The sequence below is a fragment of the Hippocampus guttulatus genome, chromosome 2 (assembly GCF_054856545.1).
Source record: "Hippocampus guttulatus isolate MCC_2025c chromosome 2, RoL_Hgut_1.0, whole genome shotgun sequence".
Lineage (NCBI taxonomy): Eukaryota > Metazoa > Chordata > Actinopteri > Syngnathiformes > Syngnathidae > Hippocampus > Hippocampus guttulatus.
The window spans coordinates 1,721,013-1,737,286 of record NC_141262.1 but is presented as its reverse complement, the minus strand read 5'-3'; the positions used below and the strand labels follow the sequence as shown (position 1 = coordinate 1,737,286).

At 41.9% G+C, this 16,274-nt stretch overlaps 1 protein-coding gene across 7 annotated transcripts in view; it reads right to left on the bottom strand.

Moving 5' to 3' along the window:
* rapgef2b (Rap guanine nucleotide exchange factor 2b) overlaps nucleotides 1-16,274 on the bottom strand; it is a 125,444-nt gene that overhangs the window by 50,096 nt on the left and 59,074 nt on the right. For 5 of the 7 annotated variants that reach the window (XM_086106108.1, XM_086106111.1, XM_086106110.1 and 2 more), the window contains exon 6: nucleotides 12,500-12,667. In XM_086106108.1, coding sequence (XP_085962234.1) covers nucleotides 12,500-12,667 — 168 coding nt within the window. Of the gene's footprint in view, nucleotides 1-1,535; nucleotides 1,869-12,499; nucleotides 12,668-16,274 lie in introns of those variants that run through there. The other 2 variants (XM_086106114.1, XM_086106115.1) reach the window with 2 other exon arrangements.

The window sequence follows — 16,274 nt, the reverse complement described above, 5'->3', positions numbered from 1 at the left end:
AAATACTATTTATTGTCGCGCGGGGGGGGGGGGGCATGACAGAAAATAATTGAGAAGCACTGACCTAACCCAAAACAAATCCTAAACACTGTATCAAGACCTAACGCATAGATCGAACCGACAACTCATATGCACGCCCTAACTTTAAATCCTAACACCCAACTCAACTCCCAACCAAACCGCCCTTGACCTAAACCAAGTGTAACAAAAAAAGTAAAGGTAATGTTGAACCGTAAAGTAGCAATGCCAATATTGACACAGAAATTCTGCTATTTTGGTTAGAAACTGCCATTTTAGGCTCCACTTTTTCCAATTGACCATTTCCAAGTATCTTTCAGAAACTCATTTTCCCAACGATTTTGTCCAATTGCTACAAAATTTGAACCATGGACACAAGGCAGATGGGTAACGCTCACTAGTGAAGAATTTGACCTTTTGTCATTTAGTTTGCATGTGGAGTTGATGTCTTGCCTAATACATGACACTTTCAAACCTCCACAAGGTCGCAGTCAATTTTAGTTACATTTTTTCAGTCAAAGAGAATTCTCAAAAACCGCAAAAGGTACAGGAGGTTTGCCATTTCGTTCAAGTGAGTATTTCTTTTGGTTCATTTTAGGGGTTATCTCAAGATGGACTGAAAAGAGATTTTATACCTTTGCTACGAAAATTTTGTCAAATTTAATAGACAAATAGGCGACACTAAATTCTGGATTTTAGTTTCCGTCATTGCGTATCGGCGCGGCACGATGTCAAAATTTGATAGCTCGTCATCAAACTATTGCATAGCACCTCCTGGAATTTTGGGGAAATTCAGCTCCCCCCCAGTCACTTTCAATGAGCAACACTATTCTGTATAGGCATGTCTATTTTGAGTAGACCCACCAAAAGGTCTCAAGGGGCCATGTCCAAAAAGACTCATGACATTTTCATTTGAATCTGCCATATTAACCTTATGTGCATTTTCAGCGGTCGCCCATAAATAAAATTGTCCAATAAATATTGCTTGATTGCTACCAAATTTGATCCACTGTCAGTTCTACTGAAATTTGCTCAGTCATGAGTAGAGGAAGTAGATAATTTTTTTTTGCGAGGTTTAACAAACATGATTGCACCTTTAGGTGTGGAATGTCTTGAGCTCCGGGGGTGGCGTCTTTGAAGGTTGCTTTTTTTTCCCCCCCTGCTGCTTTTTGACACCTTAGTAACCTTCTTTGCACTAGAAAAGGGCACGGTTATCTTAGAGTACAATAATTAGCCTCATTGGGTTCAAACACCTGCTGTCGCTCTATTTACAAGCTGACAAAATGTATGCCACCAATACAGTATCATATGAGCATTTAGATTTAGCGGCTTGAATTCCTGCTACCACTATTAAAAACTGCTATGAATGACGTGTGTGGCCGCGTAACAAAAAAGCACATGGCGTCCGTTTCAACTACAACACACTGACACACACATCCCAGGTTACGCCGGCCTGGTCCCCAAAAGAGGGGCGGGTCAAGGACGCGGCCGGACATCGACGTCGCGCTGCTACTCACCGGCGATTTATCCTGTTGGCTCGGCACTCCATTGCTGTCTACTGCTGCTAACGGTTTCATGGTGATAACAGTCCTCTCCGGGGCTCAAAATGCACCAAAACTTAACATCTCCCCCGATTTCCCCTCCTCCCTGAAGGGAGTATCTGCGAGATTAGACGCTCCGAATCGACAGCGTAAAAATCCAGTCCAGAGAAAATGCCTCCCGCAAAAGATGAGGAGTAGGAAGCTCTGAGCTTTTCAGTCACAGCTTCGCTTCCAAAACCTCACCTCCATGGTGTCGGGAAAGCGGAGCATCCTTAAAAAAAAAAAAAAAAAAAGAAAAAAACCAGCGGTTTGTTTGCCAGCGCGGGGGGTGGATGGTTGGGTGGGTGGGTGCATGTGTGTCACGGATGGAGGAGGGGATGGCGGTTGTGGTGAAGTGGGAAAGAGGAGGATGAGGGGTGGTGGGGTTAGTATTGTAAGCACCTCCTTCCTTACGGACGCCCCCATACACAACGGATGGAAAGAGGAGCCGATACCAAAGAAGAAGAAAGGAGAGAGGCTCCATGACATCACCTGGCTGGAGACAGTTGTCATGGCAACAGCAAAAAAAAAAGACTAGCTAAAAAGCAGCTCGGTAAAAAATAAACTTCACAACGGGGAATGATGTCACTCTGCCTCTCAGCTGGGGTCGCCCTGGTAACCGGCCCCTCCCGTCACTGCTTTGCACACCCTCCGGGATACGACGGTTGCCGTGGCGATGGAAACAGCCAAGTGGGAGGCGGGCAAGAGGGGAGACAGAGAAAAGTCTCGCCTCGCTTCTTCTGTCAGCCAGCATCGCCATGTCCTATGACCTGGGACATAATTCCTGCCCGTCAGTGGCCGCTAGAAGCTCACTTTGGACATTCTTCAAAGACAAATTTCTACCACTGTAGAAATTTTGTGGGTACCACATTTGAAGTATCAGTACTAGACAGAAGGATGTCAATAAATTGCAATTTAAAAAAAATTATAGATGTATATAGTCTCACGAGATTTCCCATGATATTATCCAACGCTCTTTTTAAAATGACACTGCTCCATTTATTAAACGAGGCAGCATTAACTACAACAGTCATAGTATTTGTTGACCTGGTTACATATGCCAAAAGAAAACCTCCTGAAAGATATTGTCTTGAAAGTTGACACGAAAGCGTGGATGGTAGAAAGCATAATGAAGGAATGATTGACCGAGTGTTATGGTAGGGAACGGTGGCTTTTTTTTTTTAAACCAGCCGTGTGAGTGCTGTTTTACTGCCACCGCGCTGTAGCGTTAACAGGCAAAGAAAAGTTAAGATTAAATTATAAAACGTTGAAACCTCTTTCTGTGTACCGTCTTTCTTTGCAAATGTCTCATGTTACAATACGGGCACCTGCGGCTTATAGACAGGTGCGATTTGTGTGTGTACAAAATGTTTTTTCTTTTAAAAATGTAGTGGGTGCGACTTATAATCAGGTGTGCTCTATAGTCCGGAAATGACGGTAATAAACAGCGATAAAATGTGAAACTATACCACAGTAATTCCACATTTTCGAAAATTCATGGCATGTCGATCATGAAAACACAGACCCACAAAAGTCTCAAGTGCTCATGAATAAAAAGACACAATAATTCTTACATTCAACCATTATAGAGTCATTTCCATCTTTTCCGGCAGTCCTTCAAATAAAAACCTGTCCTAAAAATGTTGTCCTTGTGCTATCAATCGCCCCCCTCCAAAAAAAGATGCATGAAGACACTTGATATTGCTACCAAATTTGAACCATGTGGACTAGGCAGATGTGGAACGAGGTCTTTTTATGACATTCTGAACGATATCGAGGTATTCCAGACTGCCACTTTTCCTCCTCCAACAAGGCCAAGCAATCCCAATTTGGATTGGCACCAAATTACTATTTTTTTTTTTTTTTTTGTGCGTAAAGAAGGCACGTCTCTCAATGTTAACAAAAGTCAAAAACTTTCTGGATGTGCGCCAAAATTGAATGGATTTTTTCTTGGCCAACGTCCCATCCATCAGTTTCATGGAAATGAGTTTTTCCCAAAACAAACAGCCATTGGCAGAATAACAAAATGGTGGAAAGGCCAAACGAGACTGAGCACACACTACATCATAAGAGCAAGGACAGCCATAGAGCTCATTCATGCTAAACACTGAAGTTCCTTGCCAATTTTTCCAACATCAAACTTTAAAGCCTTTTGAAATCTGCGCAGGATTAGTTTTCAAGCAGAATGAATTCCAATAAAAAAAGCCCATCTCGTCAAAGTACAATGTCCCATACGACACAAATACAATGTGACGGAGAGAAGCCAGCCATGACCACGCAATGCCACATCAATTTTGCACATTTAGCATCATAATCTATCCTATTTTTATCAGGACAAGACTGTGACTATTCGCCTCAGAGAACAAACAATGTAAATTTTCATTTACCCCCCCCAAAAAAAACTGGTTAAAAAGCATTAAAGTATGATCAAGTTATCCGGGTATATGACATAACATAAAGCCAGCAGCATTCATGCAGCGTCACACAAATTCTCCACATTTTGCATCAAACGTAATTGCAATTTTCAAGAATTTAAACATACAAGTGTCGAGCATACGATGTGACCAACCACGGTCATGCAACATCATGCAGTTCTGCACTTTTTCTTGTGCATTTTAGAAGTTGACTGATCCCGAGATTTAAAACAAAGCAATTGTTTCTATGAGTTGTGATACCCATAGCAATGTGCAAAAATGAATGTATGGATCACTGTATCAATGTACAACCAGCCACAAACACGTGATACCATACAATTATGTATTTAGCATCAAAATCAATCACACAGAGGGCTGGAACTAATTTACATTATTTTGTCGATCAATCAAAGAATTGGGGAAAACAAGTGTGAAATGCCATCTCTTTTTTCTAAAACAGTACATAATTAAAATTCATGGTGCAGAAAATTCACCAACAATCATGATTAAGTTACTGATTTGGCCTGTAATACGTCAGAAAATTTGTAAAAATGTTGATAATTGTTTTACAAAGTCAACGCGGATGTTTGCAAATGTCCATTCTTTTTTCGTTACAGAAGTGAGGCTGAAATTCCGAGGTTTTTGACAATTTTAAATAAAACAGCGTGTCTCAAGGATTCATCAGTTTATTAAGAAATGATATTTAAAGGAAAAAAATGCTGCATAAACAGGTACCAACAAACTATTTGACAGATGGCAATAATTTTCAAGAATTGCTCTGTAATAAAGTCATAATCAGTTTGCAATTGTATTTTATTGGATTGAAAACGGTTTCCATACCGAGGGGGCGGCGGCGGCCTGTTCTTGTTCTAGTTATTGACAAAAGATAAAGTAATAACATTGTCTCTTCCAGTCAGAAAGACTAGAGCTTGCCGTCATGGCAGACAAAGCCTTACGAGCAGATAATTGGAGGTGGTTGGGGGTGTGGAGCCCCTTGCCATCCCCCCAAAAGCCCCCCCGGCCATGATGTAATGCTTCACAACCATAACAAAAAGAGCTCAGGTGGTCAAGTGTGTGTGTGTGTGTGTGTGTGTGTCGGGGGGGTGCTAGCCCAGCATATCATTACATCACCTCCACTCCAACAACAAGGGGGGCAGGAGGGGCTCATGTCTCTGGAATATCAAAATCTCTTAATAATCCTCCACCGCCATTTTTTCAAAGCTAAATAAGCCAATTAATGGTTTTCCATTGACTAGCCACCGGTTAAATGTCATGCGGAATGGACAGTGACAAAAACAAAGACACTCGGGCTAATAAGATAAGATAAGATATCCTTTATTTGTCCCACACTGGGGAAATTTACAATAGTTTCTTTGAGTTGTGTAATAGTTGTGTGATCCGAGTATGGCTGCCATATAAGGCTGTTTTTGTCGTGCTCTGGCCAAAAGACGGCATAATGTCTGAGGAGCCGCAGAGTAACGAGAGTGACTCTGACAATTACGCGAGGGAGTCTGTCATGTTAGATGGAGAACTTGCCCAGCTGTTCATTTTGGAAACAGAAGATGAGGATTTTGATGGGTTTTTGGAGAGGGATTGACCAAAAACATAAATGACGTGAATATATTGTTAAATACTTCAATAAAGTCCAACCGAACTCAGTTTTGCTCCCTGTGCCTTTATACACTAGTGCACATGCATGCTACCGTATTTATTAAGATAGCGTACGCTTTACCATGCCTGCGTCCATTAATACAGTGAATCTTGTGTATGTGTTAAATACAAAAATAGCATCCCAAACTGACACTGCACCTCTTAATACGGTGTGCCGTATCGTCGTGAAAATACAGGACTTGATTTAGCGGACTCCTGCTCATGACTAAGAAGTAAGAACATTAATTTGACGCGGGTGTTTGTGTCCATTCGGGGCTGATTTGGGTGAATTCTCTAAAAGGTTGTAATTGTTGTTTTCTGTTAGTCGGGATAATAATACATTTTATTTAGATAGCACCTTTAAAAAATTGCAAAACCATTTGTCTTGTTGTCCTATTTCAATTGTCATTTGGATGAATTCCCAAAGGGTTCGTAAAAGCCCTCGTGTTCACCCAAAATCTCGGTTTCAAAAATGGCCGACTTCCTGTTCAATTTGTATGTTGTGTATGTTACACATACAGCACATTTGACAATAAAGTTGTATCCAATCCAATCCAATTTGCAGTACGGGTCCTTGAGACTTTACTCTGCATCCTCTTATGATAGATATACCCTGCAGAATTGGTGGCAATCTGTGAACCTGGAGTTGGGGGGCAATGTTTTTTCCCCCTAACTTTCCACAAAATCCTCCATTCCTAAAATCAGTATGTCAATTTTACCCAGCTAATATTGCTGATTTTTCTGGGCATGTTAAGGCCCCCAAAAGATAAGGTTTGTAGTGATGTAACCCACATTTAAATAGCACTACCGTATTAGCACAAGAAATATGTTATAAAACCAGGCTGCATCCAGTCCCCTGGAGACCACTGTTTTCATCACGCTGCCGTCGCCTGGAAATAATTCAGCACACAGAGAGCCGACTTTTTCCCCCCTCCCTTCGCAGGTTAAACGCGGGCGCGACCGTGTGTCCTGACCCACACGTCCGCCGCCTGGCAGCATAAATCCATCACATCAGCAGCTAGTTCCGATCCACCGCGTTTGAGGTTAACGTGTAACTAGCAGCTTCCGATTAGGGTCGTGGAACAAGGTGCTCTTAGGTCATGAAGCGGATGTTGTTTAACTTTGCTATGGGCCAAAAATGTACCAGCCTTAACTGAGGCGAGGACGACTTTAAACATATGCAGTGGGCTAAATGAAGCACAACTGTTAGCCATGTCAACGTAGCAGCGATAGAAAATGTGTGCAACCTTGTGAATATACTGTCAAACTGCTCTAGGTTAGTTCATTCCCAACTGCTTATCTATGGACTACTTATTGGCACGTTCATATTTGTTATTAAAATGCCACCGACTATTCTCGCTGCATGTTAGGTGGGGTTATAATGCGGATAGTTTGTGCTGGTGTATGTTTAACGCTCAACTGCTAATGTATAGGGTTTCCTCCCACATTCCAAAAACATGCATGGCAGGCTGATTGGACGCTCTAAATTGTCCCTAGGTGTGAGTGTGGGCGTGAATGGTTGTTCGTCTCTGTGTGCCCTGCGATTGGCTGGCAACTGATTCAGGGTGTCCCCCGCCTACTGCCCGGAGATGGCTGGGATAGGCTCCAGCACCCCCCGCGACCCTAGTGAGGATCAAGCGGTTCGGAAAATGGATGGATGGATGGATGCTAATGTATAGACTACTTAATGATGCATGTGCAGGTTTTTGCACCATACAAGGCTGCTGACCATTTATGCTCGTGTTGCCATTCATATATTTATACATAGTCTAATAATGCTGGTGTTTATTTCATTCTCAATTGCTTGTCTATCGACTATTTATTGGCACATTTATAGTTTTATTGGTACATACAGTTGACTATTCCCAGTGTATAGTTGTCACCAAACTACTGAGAGCGTTGCTGGTGTTAATGAAATTCTCAACTTGATTTTAGACTCATTATTGCCTACATACAATTCTAATGCTGTTCACACTCCCATCTGTATACAGCATATCCAGTAAGCGTAGTGTTTTACTACAATCAATTCCACTGACTAGTCATTCTTCTATTGGCATTCTCTACTGTAAATATAGTAACCATTTGGTCGCATACAGTTTGTCGCTACCATTCACAAACATATCATTCATGAACATTTGCCACAGTGGCCAAATTTGTAAAGAAATAAATAAATTAAAAACATTTTTAAAAATTATATATATATACAGTATATATATATATATCATTTCTGACAATGGCGTCATAACAGTGTGATTTTTACAGAGCCCCCACCACACAGAATAAAAAAATGTAATCTGTCAAGCCTTTTGAAAAGATATTGTCAAAAAAAAAAAAACAGCTAAATGTCAATGCAACGTGAAACACACATCAAATGTCAGGCCGGCGCGGCGGGATAAGAAATGTGTGCCAAATCACAGTCCCACACCCCCTCCTCATTTGCATTTTTGGCACTCATCCAAAAATAACTGTTCTATTTCTATCCTGGCTTTAACGTTTGAATGTGTGCTATGTATAGGCACAAACAGAAGAAGAGTGTGCAGCAGCATCTGCATAGTTTAGTCATTTTTCCTAAAAAAAACATGTATGCCACAGTACAGAATACACCGGCTATATACTTGGTCTGACGAAAAGCACGAGTCAATCACACTGCTTTTCACAGCCAAGCACTCCTTTCGTCGTATATTCAGACCGGCGGCGGCTTTTGTATTTGAGCCGTGCCTTGGTTGGTCACAAAGGACAGCTCTAAAAATAGAGCAGCGGCAGATTTGTCGTCATCCGTCTTGCAGCAGGTCTAAGTGCTAGACCCCTCTGAAAACGATGATGTGAGCCATGATACCCATGTTTATATCAGTTATAATCAGTGGATTTGGGCAATTTAGTGTTCTGTTGAGGGTGCATCTGTCGAGGAAGCCTCTGATATGGGCAGACCTAATTGAAGGATTTCCTATTCAATTTCAGGCATGGGTACTTTTTTTTTTAATTCTTTGGTGCGTCCTGCTAGTATCGACATTTCCACATTTCCAGTCAGTATTTAAAAGTCATCAAAATGGCAGGAGTTCGGCAACACACCAAAACGGCCAACTTCCTGTTCAACTTTAGGGCATTGGTCATTGCCTTTTTAATGCATCCAATTATGAAATTTGTGATTCATGACCACCCAAATTTGTTTCAGTCAGTGAGTCCGTATCAGCCGGCCTGTCGGGGGCTATTTATTTATTCATTTATTGTAACTCTCAAAACATCAAAATGCTACAAGTTTGATCATTGAACGTACTGAGTGACTTTTGATTGTGGGCTCGTATTGGGGACTTCTAAAACACAAACATTTCATATTGAGTGTTTTACGACATAAAAAAACCATGAGCGCGTCCATTAAACAGCTGCGTCAAGTATGGATACCCACCATTACCCACCATGGATAACCATGCCATAACCACACCCACATACGGCTAACAACACTAGTAGCCTGAAACAATTGAGACGTGTCTCAATCAGCTAAACGGCTGCTATTATCTCCCTGGCCTCCACAAGCCTTACAGGCGTAGTGTTGCCATCCGTTCCCACTACCCCTTTCCCACTGCCGCAAAACCATAGGTAAAAACGCTTTTTTGGGCAGTGGGAAAGGCTCACTGGCCAGTGTCGATCAGTGTCCACCAGCACGCCATGGGAGGCGGGTTGTGATCACCTCCGCTTGCAGTTTGAAAGCCTAACACGGGACTTCCCGGTAATTACGTGATGACATAGGGCGCCATCGGCCTCGTAATTAGCACGCCCCCACAACAAAGCTAGGAGATCGCCCCTTAAGCTGTTGTCTCAGCAGTTGCAAAGAGTTGATCCTCCGCTGCTTTTCGACCATTTTGAGGACGGGAAAAAGCATGATAAAAGAAAGAACACTCGCTTCCATGTTGCTTTGTTTACCACCAAGACATCTGTCGCATTATCATCTACGCAATCACTGCGTGGTGACGTAAACAGACGCAATGTGGTGGAATGGGGGGGGGGGGGGGCAGAATCGCCATCCGCTGGTCAATGGGAAAGGGACAATATGCCAATTGGTTGCGTGTCACCATGGATCACTACTACCCACTAATTTCAGTGGGAAAGGGGTAATAGTCGAGTCATCAGTGCAAATCAGAAAGTGGCTAAGACAAATGTGTGGATATTTTTTAACCGCAATAGAAGTGGAGAGCTCATTTAACTATATGGAATGGAAGGTATTAATTAAAGGTGCTATAGGTGCTAATAACATGCAGCTATGAAATGCACACACAAGACATGATTAGAAGTGACACGTATGGTACCTTATTGCATTCCTGGGAGCCATGTGAAACGAAAAGAGAGATGAGAAGTTAAAAAAACGTTTTGAAAAAGCTTTGCAAGTACCATGAACAGAGAACTGAGCATGGAACAATAAGAAAATGTGGAATTATATGAAGCAAAAAATATATATATTAATATAAACGCACACACACACTAATGATATGAAAATCAAAAGTCAACAACAGGGTTTTCCCTCGTGAATAAATGATTATTTTCATGAATGATGATAATGCCAACAGCAAAACAAGAAGTTATTTTCATTATTAATTAAAATATAAGAAATTAAAAAATAGAAATAAGATAATGTCAATAACCCGAACAGATAAGGCAGAACAAATGCAAAAATATATTTTTTAAAAATTAAAATAAGCTTGGTCATCAAATATTTGTCTGCCTTTATTCATTGTATAATTGATCATGCTAAACAGCAGCCTTAGCATTGATGTGAATACTAACATGAAGCTGAACAGTACCATTAGCATTTAACGCGAACATCAAAATGAAAATCAAATTACCGGTATACACTAACAAACACAATGCACATTCAAAAGAGAAGTAAAATTTAAATGTAGTGAGAGTGATCAAGCCTTCAACTGAATATGATTCAATATGAAGGCCTAAGTAAATGCAAAAAGATAAATGACATTATTACCATAACAGATCATTTAAATGTGCAATGAAAAATAAAAACTAAAATGTATGGAATAATGCAAATACTCCAAAAATAACCAGAAAAGATGACAGTGTCAATTGATAATGTATTGCTGTTTTTGGGGGGGGGGGGGGGGGGGGTGAGACCATAATGTAATTTTAAGGCTAACGCAACAAGAAAATTTTCATTTTTTGGGGTGTTAAGTGTGTCGTGGATTCCCAGCTGCCTTCTTCCAACAACGTCGCAAAGACTTCCAAGATCACATTCCAAAACGCGGCAGATTAGCCGGCAACGAGAGATTAGCATTTGCTCAGTTTCTCCTCGTCACCGTTTGGTTGCCATGGTGCCCTATCTCATTCCTTCTCTCTCCTCCCTTGAGGGCAGTATGCGACGGGAAAAAGTGACCATGAGAAAGTTGAGTGCAGACCTTTTTCATGACCAGAAATGATTCTCTAAATTTAGGAAGCAGGGCGCGGCCTCCCAGCCCTTTGCCGCATTCTTTGCCTGTGTGTGTGTGTGTGGGGGGGGGGGGGGGGGGTTCACAGCGTTTCAGGAGGAATCGGGTCCATGCCAGGAATGTATGGAATGCGGTGAAATTGTGCACAACAGGAAAGCCACTGTGCACAGACTCAACACTGTGAGAACGCTTCACTTGCTATTATCAGGAAAGAAAGACGACTCTTCAAAATTTTGTTTTCACCATGCAGTACTGTTCAGTACAATGCAGATTACTGTTTGTACAAAGGAGCTCCCAAATTCAAATGAACCAAGTTAACGGCTAAGTTAGCAACATTCCCCCGCGTTCTGTGGCATGTATGGCTTAACAATGGGCTAAAAATTCCCAGAAAGTGGTTGAAAGAGTTAAGAAATACAAACACTATGATTTTAGTGCCTGTAAGAAACACCCAAATGTACAGTTTATGTACAAACGGATTAGGTGAGGAAAGCTATGCATTTAAAATAGTTGGCCTGTCAAATTACTGTTTTGCTAGTCAACTACCAGGCTTATGACCATTTTGCAAGTCAACTGGTCACCGTAGTTACAATTAGTTGACTCATTGGATCATATGTAAATGCCAGCATATGGCACCAGCAAGCAGCTCTTTTATAACCATCATTAACTTACATCTTGAAAGTATGTGCTATTTAAAAATAAAGAGAATTAAGATAAGCTAGTGGCGCAATGGATAACCTGGTTCGTATCCGAGTCAAGGCATGTGCAATGAGCATGGCTTAGCACATCAACCTCACAGTGCAGAGGTCGTGGGTTCAATACCGGCTCCTTCCTGTGTGGAGTTTGCACATTCTTCCCGTGCCCTTGGATGAATAGATGGAGGTTGGATGGATAGATTGACAAACAGACAGAGATATACAATACATTGTATTGAGGATATCGAGGAAAGCAATGGCTTCAGACTCGCACTGAAAGAAATATTCCAACTCTAATGCATACTATGGTTGGATGGATCTCAGTAGGAGATTGAAAATATAGATGGATTGATATTCTTGGAAGGAAAGCTATGAGATAGACATATAGACATCCGTGTGTGTGTGTGTGTGTGTGTGTGTGTGTGTGTGTGTGCGCGGGAGTATAGTAAGCACCAGATATCATCATAACCCATACACAAACACACTAACACAAGAACTACAGGGAAATCTGTCAAAGACACTTGAACAAACAACACAGATCAACTGGCAAGGAAGACCCAACCACTACAACAAAAAACTACCAGGGTGAGCTGAGCTACTTCCAAAAACGTCCACAACAGCATAAACAACAATGCAGCAACAGCAGCAGTGATTCAGCAGAGCGAGGGTTAAAAGCAGATGAAAACCAGCAGTGCACCCCTCCTCCCCAAACTCACCGTGCGGTACCCCCGGGCTATGGGCGGCTTCCCGGCAGGGTACGGATCCACCGTGTCGATAATGGTCTGCCGCTCCCCTTTCTGGTTGATCTTCCGGAAGCGGCGGCGGGATTGGCGGTGTGAGGCTTGTCTCTGGAAGTACTCCTCATTCTCATCCATATAGTCCACCTGGGAAACGTGCAGAATAGATGGTTAGTGGAAATTCCAGGGTGGGGGACGAGGATTTTTACCCCACCTTACGAGCATCCCGTCAAAACACATCCCTCATAAACGTGTCCTCTCCTATTTTCTTTACGCCACTCTTGTGGAAAATGCTCAGTAAAAAACGTCAAAGACAATGTAGAGTTTTCTCCGTACATATTTGGGAAAATTACTTCTTCAAAGAACTGAACAAACAATTTTGAAAATGTGATCTTCCACAATTATGTAGGAATGTGAACATCAGCTTTGGGAAAAAAGATCAGACACTTTAGATACGTAGGCGTTATTTGGTGGACGTCAATGTTTTGAAGAAAAATTAAGAGTCTTTAGCAAATTTCTGATGGATTTGTTTTGTTTGTTTGTTTTTTTCCCCCTCCAAATAAACACAAGTCTTCATTGACTCTATGACACATAGCCAAATTTACATGGAGCCCTGTATATTATGATTAGAATGAAATTGAATGATCAAATGGAATATTAGCACCATATGAACCATTCCAACTGGAATAAATTGAATTTCAATCGGGTTCACAGGGGTGTGTTATTTCCTTTTCCAATCATAGAGCACTTTAAAAACAGAGGTGCATGTAAATACTTTACATGAAGTAAAAAACAGCTTTCATTATGTACAGTGATCCCTTGCTAAATTGCCGTTCATTTATCGCGGCTTGAGTACATCGTTTTTTTTCCAAAGTACCGTAAAATGCTGAATGACTCCGAGGTTTTGTACATGCCTGTACCGTATATCCAACGGGCACTCATTTAAGGTGCATGATTGGTTCCCAGAACGATGTCGACAAATGACAGCACGAGTGGATGTATCCCGGGAGCTGATTGGCTATGCATCTTCACAGCCCCACCCAGCATCTTCCCTTGTGTTTCGATACGGTGTTGACTGCCTGGCATACTCCTGTCTTAGTGTTGCGCTTGCGACGTGCGTGGCGTAGAGCGAGCGAGCCAACGCAAGAGCGAGTGCAAAAGCGATAGAGAGAGGGGGTGAATGGGCTTGTCCTAGAGCAGCAGCACTTCACTCTTCCCCTCCTCCTCCTCAATTTTGATGAATTGTCTTCACATAAACACATTGGCTGTGCGGTAGTTAAGTGGCCAGGACGTATCTGGAGGCTAACAGCGGCTACATTGTCGAGCGTCAATCCTTGAAGTGACACGCATGCGCATAGAGAGGGTGACCTCCTACAAGTACCTAGGTGTTCTTCTGAACAACAAACTGGACTGGTCTACAAACACGGACACCCTGATTAGGAAGGGACAGAGCCGACTCTTCCTACTCAGGAAACTGAGGTCTTTTGGGGTTCAGGGGTCGCTCCTTAAGACTTTCTATAACTCGGTGGTGGCCTCGGCCATCCATTATGGCATTGTCTGCTGGTCAGGCAGCATCTCAGCCCGGGACAGAAAGAGACTGGAGCGACTGGTCAGGAAGGCCAGTTCTGTCCTGGGCTGCTCCCTTGACACTCTGGAGGAGGTGGGCAACAGAAGGATGCTAACTAAGCTAAAAGCTATGATGGACAGTCCCTCCCACCCTCTCCAGCCCGCCCTGACAGCACTAGGTAGCTCCTTCAGCCAGAGACTGTTACACCCACGCTGCAAGAAGGAGAGATACCGACGCTCGTTCCTACCAACTGCTGTCAGGCTGCTGAATAAAAAATAGCAACAATAATAATAATAATAATTACATGATGTGAAAAACAATTGTAAATAGCACTGCGATTTATCCCTTTTGTATTTATATTGCACTTAATTGAACGGTGTTTGTTTGTTTTTTTCTTCTTTCTTCTTTCTACCCACATTCTTGCTGCTGGAGTCTGTAAATTTCCCCAGTGTGGGACAAATAAAGGATATCTTAAAACACATCCCGTGGCACAGCGGGTTTATGTGAAGTAAACATGGCCCCTCGTGGAGGTCTCAGTCCTGATGAATTTGTGGCAATTTCAATCTTTTTTTTTTTGCAAATAGAGCCATCTTTTGCTCAACTGAATAATTTCACGTCATCTATTCACCATTGACTGCTTTCTGCTACTTCGTGAGTTTGTTGCTTTTTGGGCCTGTCTATTCTGTCATCTAGGTCGGATGAGTGTGACCTGAGCAAAATTGTACCGTTCACTTTGATGTAATTGTAGAATTGGCATGCAGAATGACCCCGTCCAAGGCTTTGATGACTATCATACATTTTAGTAACTTGACAAAAGCCATACTTTTATGCGAATCGCTGAAAGGAGTTCTCAACAGAATCTATCTGGTCTTCATATCTTGTGTCTTCTTTATGCTTTTTTCTTTTGATTCCTCGCCACTTCACATTCCGACAGCGACCGGGATTACGCCACTGAAATCTCCCTCTTCCGCTACCATGACAACCGTCTCCGGTTGCAAATCTCCGTGCATGCAAATCGAGAACATTTTTTTCTTGTTTTTGCGCCAACGTTCCCAAGTTAGGGATCATCTGCAGATATTGCAGTAGCATAGCATAGACATCCTAATTATCGGGCTGGATGGCACCTATTGCAGCAAATAGCAGAGTGTGCAGCAGTGAGTGTTATTTTTTACAAGAGGTGGGTGGGGGTTGAGGGATGTGCTTGGTGTGGGGGGTGCGCTGTGCGAATGTTCAGTCAACACACATCCTGCACAGCAATTACGGCATGTGAAAGGGAGATTAACGGGATCCGCTGCAATCTGACTCGCTGCCGACCAGCTGTTATTTGGTAGCACTGCACGCCAAAGCTCGGAGAGAAGAAGCTCGACAGGCTACCATTACATGAACCTGACATGAAGTAAGAAGAACCTTGGTGAGGAAAAAGTCATTGCAGTTCAAGCATGTGTAATTTTAAGTCTTGTATAGCTCAAAATAACCTTCTTGTAAACAGCCACGTTAATTTAGCACCTCACATGAGCCTCACGAACCATTGTGTCAAAATTCAATCTAATATACTTGCATTTATTTGCAAACATCATCAATGAACTAACAAGCATGTTTTGTCAACATCAAAACACATTTAGAATTCTTAAGGCCCCAACATACATATTTTTTTTTGCAAATATCAGAGAATTTAATCTTTCACAACAAATTTACCATACATTTTTTGAAAAACAAAGGCAATGTCATGTTCAACGAAACCAGTCAACATTTTCTCAATATCGACAATTAGTTTCAACTTCACATATATATTTTTCAAGTAAACAACAAGAACAAGGGTGATTTAATCTTCCACCTGTGAAATAAAAACCTGCCATGTATGGATTCTATTTTGAGCCTTCCATACACATAACAAATGTTTCTTAAGACAATTTAGGCTTTTCAACAAACCAATCATCAGACGTTTAAAGTCTTCAGTCTGGCCTACTGCGCATTTGTTGTTGTCAACCTAGTAGGCCTAACATGTCTTTTTCCTGTGCTCTTATCTTGAACAGTTGTATGTTGGGATAAAAGCTATATAGAAAGATAGTTTTTAGATGAATTTCAGATGGTTGTTTCCTTTTCGTGACTATTTTCGCTTCACAGCTTGGTAAACAGACAGACAAAAACAGTCTTTCTACCTAACAAAGTCACTTGAGTATCTTTGTA